General features: G+C 55.5%; 7 protein-coding genes across 7 annotated transcripts; 2 read left to right on the top strand and 5 right to left on the bottom strand.

The window, feature by feature from the left end:
* Nucleotides 1-144: 144 nt before the first annotated feature.
* Nucleotides 145-1364, bottom strand: BO70DRAFT_357326 (alpha/beta fold hydrolase). Its single transcript, XM_025542007.1, has one exon. It carries the CDS (start codon nucleotides 1054-1056, stop codon nucleotides 226-228), a length of 831 nt encoding a protein of 276 aa, XP_025403918.1. The 5' UTR covers nucleotides 1057-1364; the 3' UTR covers nucleotides 145-225.
* On the bottom strand, nucleotides 1005-1428 carry BO70DRAFT_4884 (uncharacterized protein). Its single transcript, XM_025548485.1, has one exon. It carries the CDS (start codon nucleotides 1289-1291, stop codon nucleotides 1079-1081), a length of 213 nt encoding a protein of 70 aa, XP_025403917.1. The 5' UTR covers nucleotides 1292-1428; the 3' UTR covers nucleotides 1005-1078.
* An 891-nt stretch (nucleotides 1429-2319) lies between these two features.
* On the bottom strand, nucleotides 2320-3737 carry BO70DRAFT_367399 (BRcat and Rcat domain-containing protein; the record flags this gene model as incomplete). Its single annotated transcript, XM_025544561.1, has 3 exons — nucleotides 2320-2343; nucleotides 2511-2640; nucleotides 2719-3737. 3 exons carry the CDS (start codon nucleotides 3735-3737, stop codon nucleotides 2320-2322), a joined length of 1173 nt encoding a protein of 390 aa, XP_025403916.1.
* Nucleotides 3738-4568: 831 nt separating this feature from the next.
* BO70DRAFT_375932 (uncharacterized protein) lies at nucleotides 4569-6201 on the top strand (the record flags this gene model as incomplete). The annotated part of the gene is made up of 4 exons (XM_025545095.1): nucleotides 4569-4913; nucleotides 4966-5196; nucleotides 5243-6072; nucleotides 6147-6201. 4 exons carry the CDS (start codon nucleotides 4569-4571, stop codon nucleotides 6199-6201), a joined length of 1461 nt encoding a protein of 486 aa, XP_025403915.1.
* Nucleotides 6202-6306: 105 nt separating this feature from the next.
* BO70DRAFT_305438 (carbon-nitrogen hydrolase family protein) lies at nucleotides 6307-7726 on the top strand. The gene is made up of 4 exons (XM_025540010.1): nucleotides 6307-6436; nucleotides 6495-6583; nucleotides 6656-7098; nucleotides 7206-7726. Exons 1-4 carry the CDS (start codon nucleotides 6392-6394, stop codon nucleotides 7595-7597), a joined length of 969 nt encoding a protein of 322 aa, XP_025403914.1. The 5' UTR covers nucleotides 6307-6391; the 3' UTR covers nucleotides 7598-7726.
* A 2083-nt stretch (nucleotides 7727-9809) lies between these two features.
* Nucleotides 9810-12812, bottom strand: BO70DRAFT_357320 (dynamin-like GTPase vpsA). Its single transcript, XM_025542006.1, has 8 exons — nucleotides 12651-12812; nucleotides 12500-12569; nucleotides 12320-12414; nucleotides 11499-12249; nucleotides 10802-11443; nucleotides 10491-10749; nucleotides 10360-10444; nucleotides 9810-10303 (listed from the first exon to the last, which is right to left on the bottom strand). The coding sequence occupies exons 1-8, from the start codon at nucleotides 12671-12673 to the stop codon at nucleotides 10135-10137; spliced, it is 2094 nt and encodes a 697-aa protein (XP_025403913.1). The 5' UTR covers nucleotides 12674-12812; the 3' UTR covers nucleotides 9810-10134.
* A 394-nt stretch (nucleotides 12813-13206) lies between these two features.
* Nucleotides 13207-15455, bottom strand: BO70DRAFT_357319 (H(+)-transporting V1 sector ATPase subunit A). Its single transcript, XM_025542005.1, has 5 exons — nucleotides 15314-15455; nucleotides 15131-15215; nucleotides 14401-15068; nucleotides 13449-14345; nucleotides 13207-13393 (listed from the first exon to the last, which is right to left on the bottom strand). Exons 1-5 carry the CDS (start codon nucleotides 15419-15421, stop codon nucleotides 13337-13339), a joined length of 1815 nt encoding a protein of 604 aa, XP_025403912.1. The 5' UTR covers nucleotides 15422-15455; the 3' UTR covers nucleotides 13207-13336.
* Nucleotides 15456-15941: the final 486 nt, after the last annotated feature.

Below are 15941 nucleotides of genomic sequence, written 5' to 3'. Positions count from 1 at the left end.
TGACTGACGGCGTTGATGATCACGCGTCGGGGAATTGCTGTTGGATACGAACTACTTCTTCCTTCTTCCTTCTTCCCTCCTCATCTCCCCGGATTGGAATTCCGCAAACGACCCATGGAAGTCAGGACAGGACAGGACACCTGCCACAAAGTCAAAGTATGTTGCTCTATCGTACACCTATCTATGCTAACACGTGCGGCACTTCGTCAGTCGGAATCCTCAACTTCAACTCCATTTGCCCACCGCCTCCTCGATCATCTGGTTCACTTCGTGCTCTCGTTCCCAACTCAGCATGTGGCCGCTGCCTTCGAACACCTTCCACGTCACCCCCTCCCCGATCTCCTCGTGCAGGATCTCCCCGTGACGAAACGTCAACATGAGGTCGTTGGTGCCATGGCAGATCGTGATGCGTTCTCTGCCCACGTTGTCCCCCAGGGCCTTGAGCTGCGCCGGCGACTTGGTATGGAAATAGCACGCCACAACCTGCATCAGAAAGCCCTTGACCGTGTATCGGTCCGTGTCAGCGCGCTTCTTCAACACGCCCGCGGCAAACCGATCCCGCCTGGTCGGGAAGTTCTTCGTCGGGTCCCCATACTCCGTGTCCGGCTGGTCCAGGAAGCCGTCCGCAAAGAGATCCTTCGCGATCCGCTGGAGATCGACATCGATATGGCGAGGGATGAACATGCTCGCGCGCTGGTGCACCGTTTCGAGGAACGGACCCGTCCGCACCAAGCGAGGCGCCGTACAGCAGAGCGTCAGACTCGCGAGACGGTCGGGAATCAGCACCCCGACTTCCTGAGCGATCATCCCGCCCATACTGGCGCCGATGACATGGATGGACCGTTCGGCGGGAGCGGCGAGGTCGATCCAGCCCAGCGAGGCGACCAGGTCCACGGCGTCTTGCGCCATCTCGGACGTGGAGTAGAATGACAACGGCTTGTCAGAGCGACCGACGCCCCGGTTGTCGAATACCAAGCATGTGTATCTGGACGCGTGCTGATGGCCAAAGTATTTGGTATGGCGCTTCCAGTCCGTGAGGGACCCGTTGAGGCCCATAATCCACTGCAACTGGTCAGCGCTACACCGCCAGGTGAACCGGGATTTCTGCTCCCGACCGACTTACGACGAGCTTCACAGGCCCAGTGCCATGGGTCTCATAATACAGGTTGAGGGGGCCTCCGCGTCTCCCCTGCGCCACCGTACATGTTCCGGATGACGTGGACGGGAGGTTCCAGTCGACTGTATCGAATGCAGGATGCTTCACGACCTCTTCTGCAAGAAGGGGCGCCATGTCTAGACTGTCTAGCAATATTCAGCAGCTCCTCTTTATCTCTGTCGGGAGTTGCGATCGGGGAGGGCGGACGATGTAGGCAGCTGCTCACATGCCCCGTGTTCCTTGGCAGCAGACGGGCGGGTCTCCCTCTCCGCCATGAATTCATTCCTGCCTTGCTGCCTGACACGTCCGATCTTCCACCCCTGGACAAATGGCCCTGACCTGTCAGATATATTATCTTCTCGATCACATCGGAGCCTTGCCTCAAGCTTCTGACTGTGACACAAGCGCATGCCCAGATATTCGCGCGCAGGCATCGACGATGTCTACCTTACACAATCCACATCGATGGATACACCAGCGGCCCTGATCAAGCACTCGTTCCTTCCAACCTCTGTGATATCTGAATTTCCCGAGGTGCGGGGTTTTTCATCCCTTTTTACGAGACTACTTTGCCAATGCCATCCATGCTTGCACGGCCGACCCCGTGAAACCCTTAATGACGTATTACCTTGCCAGACGACTTGTCCTTCCGGTCTTGAAGGTAATACTAGCCAGGGGGTGAAGATGCAACCTTCAATCAGCAATCTGGACTATGAAGTTGCTGCCTGCGTGTATCATTTGCATCCTGGCGGATGGATGGTGCCATGGCGGAGAGACCTGCATAGGACTGCAAGCGGACTTTTGTTGCCCAGGCACTCTACAGTGACCCCACGGTAAGCCAAAGATGGTCATATGGGAGTTCGAGGGATGTCGTCTCTGCGTGGTCTTGTTCTCAAACTGTTGGTACCTCTAATTGGGAAAAAAAAAAAAAAAAAAAAAAAAAAAAAAAAGGAACATCAGGAAGAACAATTATTGTATAATTCTGTTTCTAATGTTGCTTTTGGGTGCTGCAGATCAGAATCACCAAGACTAGAAAACAGGAACAGGAACCGGAACAGACGATTGTAGAGATAGAATCATGCTCTGTTGCCACACCATACATGGCAACTGCAAAGGCCTCCAACCCTGCCACCTACTACCTTAACCTGTGTCTGCGACACCGGTTACAGGCCCTCATGCGACAATTCCTGCACATGAATATATACTCCGGCATATCGTGATTGCATACCTCGCACTCCAAGCTTCCCCGATTACGCCAGGCCCATTGCGAGTTCCTATGATGCTCACATCCCACGTCTTCATGTTGTAAGAGGTTCTCGACTATGCGGTCGAATACATTCTGGCGGTCTATGACATTAGCGTTGGGAGGAAGCTCCTCATCGACACCCTGGTTGGCCATATCTATAAGCCGGTTCTCGTGCCAAAGTGGGCAATCGCATGTTCTCCAAACTCGCCCGCAGATGTAACAGAATTCTCGTCCACAACTAGGTACGTCGGAATCATCAGTGCGTGTCCTTTCATGTTCTTGATTCTTAACAATAGTAACAGCAATCCCCACTCACCGACAAGTAATATGGTTACAGCCATGCTGCAGCTCCACCATCGTCTGGCAATGAAAGCATCTTCTCCAGTTCTCACTGTCCGCCATTTCCAACACGGTGTGAAGCGCCTCGTCCATCGGGCAGTCAATGCCGGGATGTGCCAGGGAACGACACGTCAAATGCGTCTGCTGCTTACAGCTCTCACAAGTCCCCAGCTCATCTTCAATCGAAAACGGTGGGATAAATCTCGAACACGTCGGGTCCGCGCAGTATAGGCGGTCTTTGGCGGTCCATTCCATCGCCCGTTCGCTGAAAGCCCGCAGCTCGTCATAGTGCAGAACCCGTAAAGCAACACCGGGCGGCACCACCGCACCGCAACACCGAGGCGGATACAGCTCTTCGTCCTTGGTCGCCCCGAGAAACATCTGTCTCACACAATCGCGACAGAACTCGTGGCCGCATCTTCCTCGGAACATGATCGTGTGGACTCTCTCGAGACACGAGACGCATTCCTTTTGAATATCGGATATTTGGGACTGAGATGAGATCATCGCTCGCGATGAGCCTTCGCCGTTTGACGCGGACTCATCGGATATAGTTACTCGACTCATCAAATCGCTCATGACAACGGACACCGCATCGTCGTTCTGGACTTTCGGTACGGAATCAATATCACGAAGCTCCGGGACATGATCATCCTCATCATCATCATCATCATGGGTGATAGTGCCGGTCTGCTCTTCATCCCCGAGACCAAGAGCAAGGGCATATCGACGATCCTGCTCCGCGAGATCTTCATCCTGTTTGATAGCCGCGAGCACATTCTGATCGCTGGCAACAGCGCTACTCGTGCTGATGGCCAATTTCCCGTCCTCGATGGACGTCTGCGTGGCGATTATATCTTCTCGCATGCACTGGATAGCAACTTCCAGATCGGTGTGACAGCCTGCTACCTGCTTCCCTTTCTGTTGATTCTCGAGGCCCTCGAGGTCCTCGCGGAGAAGCTGCAGAGTCAGGGAAATGCTCGGATCGAACGTCATGGTTGGGTTGTAGCTTCGGTAAAGGATGAAGAAAAGGGCGTATTGCGCTGATTCTAGGATGGAGGAAGTGCTGGCAAATTAAATGGAACAGGTATGGCGTCAGCGTGGGTATAGAAAATCATTGATGGTGACGAGGAATGACGCAAAGCGGAATATACAGTCCGTCCACAATATACACTATCTGAGTTGCCTGTGTGTCAGCTCGCTGATCGCTGGATTCACGCGGGTCTAAACTTGACTTTTAACCAGAAGGCTAGGCTAAACAGACCACTCTGATCAGCATTGATCTTGTTTCCTGTTTCAGAAACGTTCGATGACAGGCCTCAGCCTAGTATCCTGCACTCTTGATTCTACATGAGACCCCACATGGAGGAAGATGTCCTAGGGGTTTAAGAAACAGAGACAGTATACTCATCCTGGCACCAGATGCACCAGATGAATTTGGCCAGTTGACATGTGCCAGTGGATGCTGTTGTGCTGAATTTCGCCGAGTATCTTAAATCTGCCCTTGCAACTTTGCGAAATGTCCTAGCATTATCCATGTACTACTCACTGAACCAGCCTATATGCGGTACCTATGGCCGTGGAGTAGCCAGGATAAAGAGGAGGAGGGACTGAGAGGGGGTTGCAGAGGCCGTCACTGCAGGTGGTAACAGTAACAGTAACACCAGCACAACACAGCCCCGCCAACAGTATGATTCTATCCCGTTGGCACACACACACACATATATACACACACAGATGAAGTCAGTCAGTCGAAAACCGGAGTATTGAGAAGACCACAGACCACAGACCAGCACAGGTATCACCTCCACCCACAGCCAACCCACCATGACCATGGTCTTCGACTCCAACATCCAGCAGATCTGCCTGGCTTCGACAAGCAGCCCTGCGAATCCGATATCCCCAAAGGCAGTGCAGAAAGACATCCAACTCCAGCAGAGAGAGACCTTCCGCTCTCATTTCAAGAGCCTAACGAACGGGTGTCTCGGGAACATCAACAACAACTCCCCGAACCCATTGCTCGTTCCCGACCGGTTTCCCCGGGACGTTGCCAAACTCCATGAAGCGCTTGTCATCGGACTGACCGATATTGTCGAGAGATGGTGGACCGATGAAGAGGCGGCTTTTCCGTGTCGGATGCCATTGGAACCCCACGAGGAGGAGCTTCTATATGTGTGTGATTCCAGCAGCAAGTGGCTTGCACATATATGCTGACCGGGTGTAGTGGGTGCATGAGCAGACCCTGGAAAAGAACATCAGACCGTTCAAGGAGTGCCGCGGACATTGGCGAACGGATCTCCTGCTGTCCACGGAATGGCCCCGAGCGGTGCGGATCTGCGAGATCAATGCGCGATACTCCATCAATGCGCAACTTCTGGCAGCATATGGCTATGAGGTATACGATGCCATGGCTGCAGAGAGGGGCTGTCTACGCACAGGAGGCGATGCAAAGCAGGTACGCGTGGCACCAATCACATCTCCGATGCTTCTAACCTGCATAGTTTGTTGAAGATCAACTGAACCTCTTCGACCCCCAATACCCCCTACACATCGTAAACGAGCAATACCGCACCCCATTCACCGAACTGTTCGTTTCATGTGCGCACCAAAACACCGGATCGCGACCCACGATAATCAAGCCGTCCGATCTCCGACTGCTCAAAGACCCTGCCTCGCGAACGGGCTATTCCCTCTACTGCCAATCGACCCGGGACCATCCCGATCTGCTCACCAAGGACGGCGAGCCTCTCGACCGGATCCACCAGACGGCCATCCACCTCTACCAGCACGAACTGCGCCTCATCCCGGCCGAAGTCCTCCGCCATCTGGCCCTGTGCGGTGTAAACGACATGCGAAGCATTCTGCTGATCCACGACAAAAGGATCCTGGGCTTGCTACTCCAAGAACTCGACAGCCTGGTCCTCAAACACCGCGTCCTCACGGCGGAGCAAGCCGAGATGCTCCGACAAGGGATCATCCCGACCATCAACCCGGGCTCGCTGGAGCTCGAGCAGCTGATCGAGCAGACCAAGAAGCTCGCGCCGATCCAAGATTCCTACATCATCAAGCCGGTTCGCAGCGGTCGGGGCGATGGTATTTTATTGGGGCAGGCGCTGTCGCCGACACAGTGGGAGGCCTTGTTGGGTGGTCTGCGCGATGCCAAGCTCGTGTCTGGGCGGACGGTGTATGTGGTTCAGCCGCTGGTCAAGCAGCCTGTGGTTGAGGTGGTTGATCATCGGGGCAAAGTCCGCGCGAGTCATCTGGTAGGGTCGTGTCATTTGGCGGATGGGAAGGTGACGGGTCTTGGGGTGTGGAGGGCTGGGGGGGGAAGGTGTGTAATGTGCATGGGGGGGGTTCTGGATGTTGAGTGTTGTTGGGGATTGATTAATGTCTGTATTTTTAAAGCAAATATACTATGACTGTTTCTTTTTTTTATTGTTCGCCTCTAGTCATCATCTGATAGCACCAGCTTGCTTATCAGTGCTATCGAAGCGACTCCAACAAAATGCGGGGACTTTTTGCCCCACTTTCATCTCTCTCTTTCTCTCTTTCTCCAACTTCCCAACTCTCCTTCACATCAGATATATATATATATATCTCTCTCTACCCTCCACCCCTTATACAATCCATCAATCTATCAACCACCCATCATGGCCCCCGTCCGCCGCGTCGCCGTCATCCAATGGAACATCCAAGTGCGTCCCTCCACCCCCTCACTTGGTCCTGGATCACCACTAACCACCACCCAACCAGGACCTCGCCATCGAAGAAAACCACCAAACAGCATGCGCCCACATCCGTACCGCCGCTGAGCAAGGCGCCGAACTTGCCGTTCTGCCTGAGTACGCCCTTCAACCCAAATCACCACCCCTCAGCATCACTTCCAATATATAATAATAATCATATACCTCTAGATACCACCTCACCGGCTGGTCCCCCTCTGACCCCCTCTGGACGACCCTCGCCCACCCCTCCACCACGACCCGCTACCTCAAGGCGTACCAAGACCTCGCTCGCGCGCTGCATATCTGCATCGTGCCCGGGACGATTATTGAGAGCCAGCCCTCACCTTCAGCTCACAGAGGAGGAGGATCGGAAGCAGGAATACAATCCCCCCACCTCTACAACACAGCCTACTTCATCTCCACCGACGGGTCCATCCTCGGCCGCTACCGCAAAAAGAACATCTGGCACCCGGAACGGGCCTTCCTCACCTCATCCGGGGAAGAACCGCACGAGGTCTTCGATACCCCGATCGGACGGGTCGGGTTGCTGATCTGCTGGGATCTAGCCTTCCCCGAGGCGTTCCGCGAGTTGCTGGTGCAGGGGGTCGAGGTGGTGGTTGTGCCGACTTATTGTGAGTAACCCAGCCCTCTATCCCCTTCCTCCTTCTCCTCCTCCTCCTCCTCCTTCTTCTTCTTCCTCTCTATTTCAATCCCTTAAACAGACAACTAATATAAACAGGGAGCAAATATGACGCCTCCCCCACCGCCCTCACACACAACCCCAGCTCGGAATCCCTCTTCCTCGAGTCGACGCTCACGGCCCGCTGCTTCGAGAATACCTGCGGGATCGTCTTCGCGAACGTGGCGCGGGGAGATGAGACCAGCGATCGCTTCCTGGGCCTCTCGCGCGTGTGTCTCCCCATTGTGGGCACGGTGGGCGTGATGGGCAGTGAGGAGGGCGTGTTGGTCGTGGATATGGATTTGGGGGTGGTGAGGGTCGCGGAGGAGAATTATAAGGTCAGGGAGGATTTGTTGAGAGAGGGGTGGTATTATAGTTATCGGCATCAGAGGGGGGAAAAGTCAAGCCTGAAAGGAGAAATAGAAGGAGAAGGGGGAGTGAGGTATGTCTGAGAGGTTTCTTGTGAATTATAAGATGAATTGTCAGTTGAGATGGAGTTGATGTGATCGATAGATGAGAGGAATTAAACCTGAAGATGAGGCTGATTCCTACTCTACTCTACTCTACCAGCCCTTTCTGCCTCCCTCCATCCCTCCCTCCCATCCAACCCATTCTATCCTACTGAACCCTACATACATAAGATCTACCATCCACCATCTACGGAATCCAACCAAAGCAACACCAACCCCGAGAGAACAACCAGCCAACCAGCCAACCATTCAATTCGGCCATCAACGCCGGGTAAGGTATCAAAAAAAAAAAAAAAAAAAAAAAAAGCAACCCCCTCCCCTCTCCTCTCCTCCCCCAAACCCAACTCAAACGCCACATCGAGCGCAAAAGCGCAGAAACCCGAAAAAAAAACCAACGACCCAAGCACCCAAGCGCCCAACCCCGACGAGACGAGAATGACGACTCGACCACACCCGGGAGACCCCGCCCTACGCTCAGAAGCGCCAGCGGTAGTCGATCACGAACTTGCAGTCATGTTCGGCGGGGTCTCCCAGGCTGTCGATCAGCCACTGGACAGCCGGCTCTCTGTCTCGGAGTATCTGTGTTTAGACGGGTTTGTTAGTTGAGGGTGCTTTCTCTCAGCGGACAAGTAGGTGGTGAGATGGCTTTGAGTTGATTGAGAGAGAGAGAGAGGAGATAGAGAGGGAGAGAGAGAGAGGAGAGAGAGAGAGAGAGAGAAGAGAAGAGAGAGAGAGAGGAGAGAGAGAGAAGAGAGAGAGAGAAGAGAAAGAGAGAGAAGAGAAAAGAAAGAGATCAACTCACTTCCTGATAGCACCCATCACCCCCGATCTCGCAGATCGGACAAGGGCGAAACGGGCGCCGCATAACCCCCCAGTCCGCCAGGGAGACCCACTCCTCCGGGGGGCAAGTCTCCCAGTGCCCCCAGAGGCGGATCTCCCCGGCCGGGGTGGCGGAGAGGGTGGTGTGGGCGGGGGTGGAGGCGAAGAGAACGGGGAGCTTTCGCCAGCACTGCCATATCTTGGTGGTGAACGTGAGGTGGTTGGGCTGGGCGTTGCACGCCCCCCACGATTCGGCTTCGGTGATGGTGTAGCACACTGTGAGAGGTTAGCTTTGGGTGTTTGGTCGAGGTGAGGGCTGAGAGGTTGAGGATGTTTGAGTGGTTGGAGCGCGGAGAACTGAGAGATTTGAAGGGTGCTTTGAGGGGTGATTGACATGTTCTTTCAATGGGAAAAAGTAGAGAGAAGGGAGACAGAATCTGAAGCTCAATCTGAGTGAGGGGGGGGTCTGTGCTTTGAGGGGATCTCTTCGGGGTCCCGGACAGCGAGCGTCTCGACAGGAAAATACCAGCAAATCAAAGAAAAAAGACACAGAAAACAAATGAAGCCAAATTGATCCCCCACCCCTGCAGATCCTCTCACGAGGTCACACAAAAGGGACTATACTTACTATTTGATGATTATATCGAGAGAGGAAGAGAGGTATATGCTTGCTTTGCTTGAAGTTTCAAGGGGATTCAAAAACGGAAAACTAAGATCAGTACGACAAGGTGGTCCCGAGAGAGAGAGGAGAAGAGAAGAAGAGGAAGAGAGATCAAGACCTACCTACCTACCTACCTATCTACCTGTACCCCCTTCCCTATTGCCTACTACCTACTACCTCCTCCCTCCTCTAACTTCATTCACTACTTCACATTGAATTCAATATCATGCCACTCTACCCACCTACCCCAGAAAAGCCAGTAAAGCAAGCCAAGCAAAAAAGAGAGTCTTGGTTATGTGGTGTTCTGTTGCATGCCAGTATACAGACAGTCCTATACAGCTCCATCCGGAGGTTGAGATCTGTGATGCGGTCTTATTGGCTGTGGTGATCGCGCTAATGCAGATTATCGGCGTGGGGATCCACTTGGTTATCTGGCGCTAGGGACGGATGCGGGTTAGTGTGGGGGCAGCACGTGAGGGTGGGTGAGTTGACTGACTGCCTAGGCGCCTGAGGCTGATTCTCTATCTACTCCGTACATAGTGAGGGATCTATCTGGATTTGAGATCTGCTAACTATTGATGGGTCTACTTTCTATAGTTATTGTAGATAGTAAACCATCCAAGTGAGGTGCTACTTACCATCAGACATAACACGACACTACTCACACAGATAACATAACCAATAATCTACTGCCATTCATCCTCAACCTAAGTATACAACAAACAACACTGAATTCTAAGTAAAGAAAGGTCAATCATCCACAATCATTAGGCGATACAAATTCGTGAAATCTTGGCACCCCGCCCCATCCATTCCATCCCACCATCATCCACCATGTCATGCCATGCCATGCGTCAGTCATCTCGTCAGCGGCGTGCATCAGAAGAAATATAAACATCAGGCATAAACTCCTCCGCAGACAACCCCCCAAAAGAAAACTGGCTACCAGTGCAAAGCGGAACAGACACAAGGGAACAACCGATGTATAGATCAATCAAAACTATCCCATCCCAATCCCACCTCGGGTCTCCGACGCGCACTACTGCACCTGCGCCACGATCTCGCTGGCCCGCGACAGGCTCTCCACCATCTGCTGGCACTCTTTCCGTCGGCGGATCGTGTAGTCGCTCTCCTTCAGCAGGTCGTCCAGCTCGCTGTTGCGGTACATCATCTCGAGGAGCTCGCGCTGCATCTCGTCCTTGGTGAATCTGAGGGGGTGTTGTGTTAGTATGGTATGGCAGACAAAAAGCGCCGGGATACGTACTGCACCAGGGTGTACATGATGGCCTTCGGGACCATGTCGATCATCGTCCGCTTGACGATGTTGAAGTACGACGTAATCAGAAGCTCTGCTTGAATTAGTATTGGTCTCCGTGCTCGTAGCGTCGCACTTACTGATCACCTCGACTTCCGTGCTCTCCCGCTCCGACAGCGACGCGGACGCCTTCAGGGTCGGCGGCGGGGGCTCCATGGCGGCCATCTTCTTCTTGTTCTTCGACGCCCAGAAACTACCGAAGAATCCTCCGCTGCTGTCGCCCGAGGTCGCGATCTCCACCGACGGGCTGTTGGCCCGGGGGGGCAGAGGCTTGCCCGTCTTCGGGTCCACCTGCGTAGGCTTGCTGGCAGATTGACGGTCGTTGACAATGGTCATGGCCTGTTTAGTCAGTCAATACCGCAGTGCCGTACTATCCCGGGGATAAACTTACGCGGTGTCCGTTCAGGAAATCGGGGTGACCAGTGTTGATGTAGCACGCCTCCATCGAGATCAGATCACGCACGAGCTTGTTGGTCGGCTCCATGCACTTCTTGAAGAACCCAATCACGACGCCGTGGAACTTCTCCTTCAGCATCGGGTACCGGCGGAACAGCTGCTTGTTCAGGAGCTGGCCCAGGATGCGCACCAGTTCGTCGTAGACCAGCGAGATACATTTCGTGCTGGGGTCTTCCAGGCGCTTGATCTGCTGCTTGACGATCAGCTCGAAGGCCGTCGTGCCCACGAACAGCGCCGGTGACGATCCAGAGGAGTTGTACAAAATGGTTCTGATGTCGATATCCTTCACCTGGTCGAACGGGTCCACCGCCTTGATACCATTGGAGTAGAGCTCGTGGAAGACAAAGCTGATACGAGCACCACCGGACAGCTCGATACTGGACAGCTCCGTGTTGTTTCCCTCAAGTACCGTGCGGTACTCGTTGCTGAACTCTGTGATGATATTCAAGATAATGTTGGCACTGTTTCCGAGCATCGAGTCGCCAAGCTGTCCGAGTTCCGACGAGTACTTCTGGAGGGAGGAGGAGATGCGCGCCTTGATGTCCGGGAGGGTTTGCTTGATGTGCATCATGAGGATCTAAACACAAGAGGTTAGCAGCGCCCCCCCCCCCATACCTCAGCGGTATACGCACCAAGTTCAACTTCCGGGCGAGATACGGGGTTCCGCAGTACGACGCCTTGTTCCGGTAGGCCTTGTGGCCCTCGAAGAAGTTCTTCTCGTGCTCCAAGGCATACGCGATGGGCCGCTTGTTCTCGATATCGCGCTGACCGCGGTTGACGACCGGCACGTAACCCAGTCGCAGGGGGATAATCCTGCCCGCAAGAATATCCACCACGTCGGTACCCTCGTCCATCAGATCCACCTTGGTCAGCACACCGATCGTGCGCTGACCCTCGGGGTCGACCTCGCGCGCCAGCTTCAACCCGTCGGAGTTGGCCAGATCCTGGTTGGCAGAGGTGACGGCCAGGATGATCGCATTGGGCTTGCTGATGTACTTCATGACCATGTCGCGGATCTGACGCTCGATGTCCTTGGGCTGGTCACCCACGGGGACCTTGGTCAGACCGGGCAGGTCGACCAGCGTGAGGGTCAAGACATTGGGCGAGTAGATGCGGAGGTTGATGGGGGCGGGCGAGATACCGGCATTGCGGCCGACCTTGGACTCGGTTTCGCGCACGATCTCCTCGCGGATCTTGTTGAAATCGTGGAACTTCTGGCCGGGAATGTGCAGGAACTCGCCGTACTCATCCAAGTTCGCCTCCTTATCCGTCGTCTCCAGGGGCTGCTCCTCCTTCACACCGTTTGTTTGCGAACCAGCGGGCTTGTTGATGAGTTGCAGGACGAGGGGTCTCCGAGTGACAATTCCAGAACCACGGGGGAGGCTAGGCAGCGATAAGAGGCCGGTTAGTCCGCGGCGACGAGGTGCCCGACGGCGACGACAGGAGCACTTACAAATCCCGACCGACGATGTTCTCTAGAACGGAACTCTTTCCGCTGGATTGCGAGCCGACGACGGCGATTTGGGGCAGATCGATGGGGTTTTGGACCTAAGGCGAACAGGCGGTGTCAGTCGGTGTCAGTCGGTGTCGGCGGCGGGGGTTGCAGGAAGCTCCACGAGACCAGCTCACTCACCCCGACTGTCGCAAAGACATCCTGCAGCTTGTTGACCAGCGAGATCAAGCTGGGATCGTTGACGTTGATCCTGCGGGCACGATGAGGTTAGTCAGGCGAATCGGAGGTATACGCCATACGCAAGCACGAGGGCCAGGGGGGGGGGGCGCACGAGAAGCCAGTCGGGCTTGCCATGGCTGGCAACGGAGAACAGGGAACGATCGCTCCAAGTTAACAGGGGGAGAAAGTATAGAACGACGCGAACGGGGGGATACGCAGCGACGGTTGAGCGATTGTGAGAGACTTGGGGGGGTTAATAGAGGGAGTTGTGGGGGGGAAGTTGTTGTTTTGGGGGGGGGGGGGGGAGGAATGAAAGGGAAGAGACGAAGGCGGGAAGTGCCAAGTGGAGAGTTTCGCTTCGGCCCAGACAGATAAGTAGAGAGGCTCTCCTCTCCCCGGCTTGCCTCCGCTGCGCCCTGCGCCCTCCTCCGGTTGCCCAGTACCCAGTACCTCCTACCTTCCTATACGACCCCCCCAATGGATTGCTACAGTTCATCCCGCTACCAGACAGACAGAGAGGTACCCAAACCCCAACCTTGGGATCCTTACAGTCCCACCACCAGGCCGCGTCATGTGGATTGGCCACCCAAAGCCCGGCCAGACACTCGGCCTGCCGAATGATGCTGCCTGACTGACTGACTGGCCGACTGACTCAATGCTCTGAACACAACAGCGGAATCTTCTGGAATTCTTCAAGGCAACTGCAATAACTACATATACTGGGAATTGGCTATGCTACAAGCTCGGGATATAAAATAGACAGCACGACCTTCGGGTACCCGGTGACTAGGTCCTCCTCTACTCATCCGACACCGAAGCAAAGCGCTCCGACATGGTCTGGAGGATCTTTTCGTACTGTGAAAGGGTTAGCGAGCTAGCTCGAAGATCAACGGCGGGGCGCCAGGCTTACCTTCTCGGAAACTGCCGCCTCGTTGTCCGGTACCTCGAACTTCATGCCACGCAGCGAGGTCTGGAGGTCCTGGGTGGCCTCGCGGACCTTGGTCCAGTTCTGCCCCTGGGCGATCGCCTTCTGCGCCTCGTCGTGGTAGCCCATGAACGCCTTCATCATGTACTCGGTCTTCCACAGAGGGCAGAACTGGTCGTAGTCACTGTATCCGTTCTGCTGCAGGAAGTCGTCCTTCAGCATCGCCGCCACGTCCAGGGTGATCTTGTCCGAGTCACCCAGGGCCGCCTTGCCGACCAGCTGCACGACCTGGTCCAGGTCCTCCGACTTGGTCAGGAGCTCACGGATGTGGTCGCGCAGGCGGGGGAACTCGGGGTGGTGCTTCTCGTAGTAGCGGTCCAGGATCGTCGTGTACTTGCTGTACGAGATGGAGGTGTTGATCGACGGGAAGTGCTTCCGCTGGGCCAGCTTCTTGTCCAGACCCCAGAACACCTGCACGATACCCAGGGTACTGCTGGTGACGGGATCCGAGAAGTCACCACCCGGAGGGCTGACCGCACCGACGATACTGACACTGCCGTTGCGCTCGGGGCTGCCCAGAGCGATACTCTTGCCCGCACGCTCGTAGAAGGAGGCCAGCTTGGCACCCAGGTAGGCGGGGAAACCCTGATCGGCAGGCATCTCTCCCAGACGACCCGAAATTTCACGCAGAGCCTCGGCCCAGCGAGAACTGGAGTCCGCCATCATCGCCACGTTCTTACCCTGGTCACGGAAGTATTCGGCGATCGTAATACCGGTGTAGATGGAGGCTTCACGGGCGGCGACGGGCATGTTGGAGGTGTTGGCGATCAGGCAGGTACGCTTCATGATGGGCTCTTTGCGACCGTCGATGTCAATGGAAAGCTACCGAGATCGCTCGTCAGTATTGGTCTGCGGGGTATGCGGCGTGTTCACCCACCTCGGGGAAGTCCATCAGGACTTCAGCCATCTCGTTACCGCGCTCACCACAGCCGACGTAGACGATGATATCACTGTTGGAGAACTTGGACACACTCTGGGAAATGACAGTCTTGCCGCACCCGAAGGCACCGGGGATGCAGACGGTACCACCCTGCACACTGGGGAAGAGGGAGTCCAGCACACGCTGGCCGACGATGAAGGGCGCATCGGACGGCAGCTTCTCGTTGACCGGTCGGGGCACACGGACGGGCCAGGTGTGCATCATCCCATGCTCCGACTTGACGCCGTTGAACTCGATCTCCAACAGCTTCTCCTCGACTGTGTAGCTGCCGGCCTCGGCTATGCGGGTGATGGTACCTCTGGCGCGGGGAGGGAGCAAGATCTTGTGGTCGTTGACCAGGCTGTTCTCGAAAACGGTACCCCAGATATCACCACCGGTAATGTGATCGCCGACCTTGTACTTGCCCGGCTTGAAGTCCCATTTCCTCTCGCGATCCAGCGCGTTGACAGCGATACCACGGGGAATGTAGATGCCCTTCGACTGGTCGGAGATGGCCTTCAGGGGCCGCTGGATACCGTCGTAGATTGTCTCCATCAGACCGGGGCCCAGCTCGACTGACAGGGGCTTTCCGGTGCGCAGGACGGGGTCGCCGACCGTCAAACCAGCTGGAAGGGAGAGCGGTTAGACATTGGGTTCGGAGGTTGGCGGGGCGGAGGTGGTGGGATACCTGTCTCCTCGTAGACCTGAATGGTGGCCTTATCGCCATCGATGCGAATGACTTCTCCGACCAACTGATCGTGGCCGACACGGCACTATGGTTGATGTCGGGATTAGCGATACGGATTCTCGACCTCCGGACGAAAAAGTGCACCTCCAGAGCTCAACAGGGCAATGATGGGGGGGAGCATACCAACTCGTACATGGCACAGCCGATCATGTGCTCGGCCACGACGACGGGACCGGAGACGGAGAAGACGGCGCCGTGCTGGGCATCGCCAGCATCAGCGGAGGGAGCCATGGTGGGTGGGAGGGGGAGGGGGATGGCAGGCGTGGATGAAGCGGGCGAGAGAGGAGAGGAGGCGCTGTTGCTGCAGGATGATGAGGTGGGCGAGACGGGGAGCGGTGGCAGGTGGAGGAGGTGGTGGTGGTGGTGGAGGTGCGGCGGCGGCGGCGGCAGTCCAGGCGGTGATGACGACCTCGAGCCGTCGTCCCCTGGCTGTGTCTGGCTCGCTACTATCAGGTCCAGCAGCGAGGGCCGCGCCTTGAGTCGTCGCACGCCTAGTCCGAGCATTCGATTAGGGCAGCATACTAAATAGAATCCGATTCTCGAAACTCGTCAATCCTGCAGCCTGTCCAGGGGTTTCTTTCCGGTCAGTTGGCGATGTTGTGGTCCTTGCGCTGTTGTTGCGTGTTGACTCAGCCGTGTTGCGACCCGGGGCGGCCTGAGGTTGCGATGGCATGGACTAAGGCGACGATCGAATTAGGAAAGTGGAGGAATTATTACTTCCTTCTGACATCTCACTCTTACTGTACTCAGT

The sequence above is a fragment of the Aspergillus heteromorphus genome (assembly GCF_003184545.1).
Source record: "Aspergillus heteromorphus CBS 117.55 chromosome Unknown BO70scaffold_1, whole genome shotgun sequence".
Classification (NCBI taxonomy): Eukaryota; Fungi; Ascomycota; class Eurotiomycetes; order Eurotiales; family Aspergillaceae; genus Aspergillus; species Aspergillus heteromorphus.
This window is presented reverse-complemented; position numbering and strand designations above follow the sequence as displayed.

Coding starts and splice junctions, on each gene's coding strand:
- BO70DRAFT_357326 (XM_025542007.1), bottom strand. CDS start 1,056: ATGGGCCTCAACGGGTCCCTCACGGACTGGAAGCGCCATACCAAATAC.
- BO70DRAFT_4884 (XM_025548485.1), bottom strand. CDS start 1,291: ATGGCGCCCCTTCTTGCAGAAGAGGTCGTGAAGCATCCTGCATTCGAT.
- BO70DRAFT_305438 (XM_025540010.1), top strand. CDS start 6,392: ATGGCCCCCGTCCGCCGCGTCGCCGTCATCCAATGGAACATCCAA. Junction 6,437..6,494: donor TCATCCAATGGAACATCCAA/GTGCGTCCCTCC, acceptor CCACCCAACCAG/GACCTCGCCATCGAAGAAAA. Junction 6,584..6,655: donor GAACTTGCCGTTCTGCCTGA/GTACGCCCTTCA, acceptor ATATACCTCTAG/ATACCACCTCACCGGCTGGT.
- BO70DRAFT_357320 (XM_025542006.1), bottom strand. CDS start 12,673: ATGGCAAGCCCGACTGGCTTCTC. Junction 12,415..12,499: donor ATGTCTTTGCGACAGTCGGG/GTGAGTGAGCTG, acceptor TGTTCGCCTTAG/GTCCAAAACCCCATCGATCT. Junction 12,250..12,319: donor AACATCGTCGGTCGGGATTT/GTAAGTGCTCCT, acceptor ATCGCTGCCTAG/CCTCCCCCGTGGTTCTGGAA.
- BO70DRAFT_357319 (XM_025542005.1), bottom strand. CDS start 15,421: ATGGCTCCCTCCGCTGATGCTGGCGATGCCCAGCACGGCGCCGTCTTC. Junction 15,216..15,313: donor GCTGTGCCATGTACGAGTTG/GTATGCTCCCCC, acceptor CATCAACCATAG/TGCCGTGTCGGCCACGATCA. Junction 14,346..14,400: donor TCCTGATGGACTTCCCCGAG/GTGGGTGAACAC, acceptor CGATCTCGGTAG/CTTTCCATTGACATCGACGG.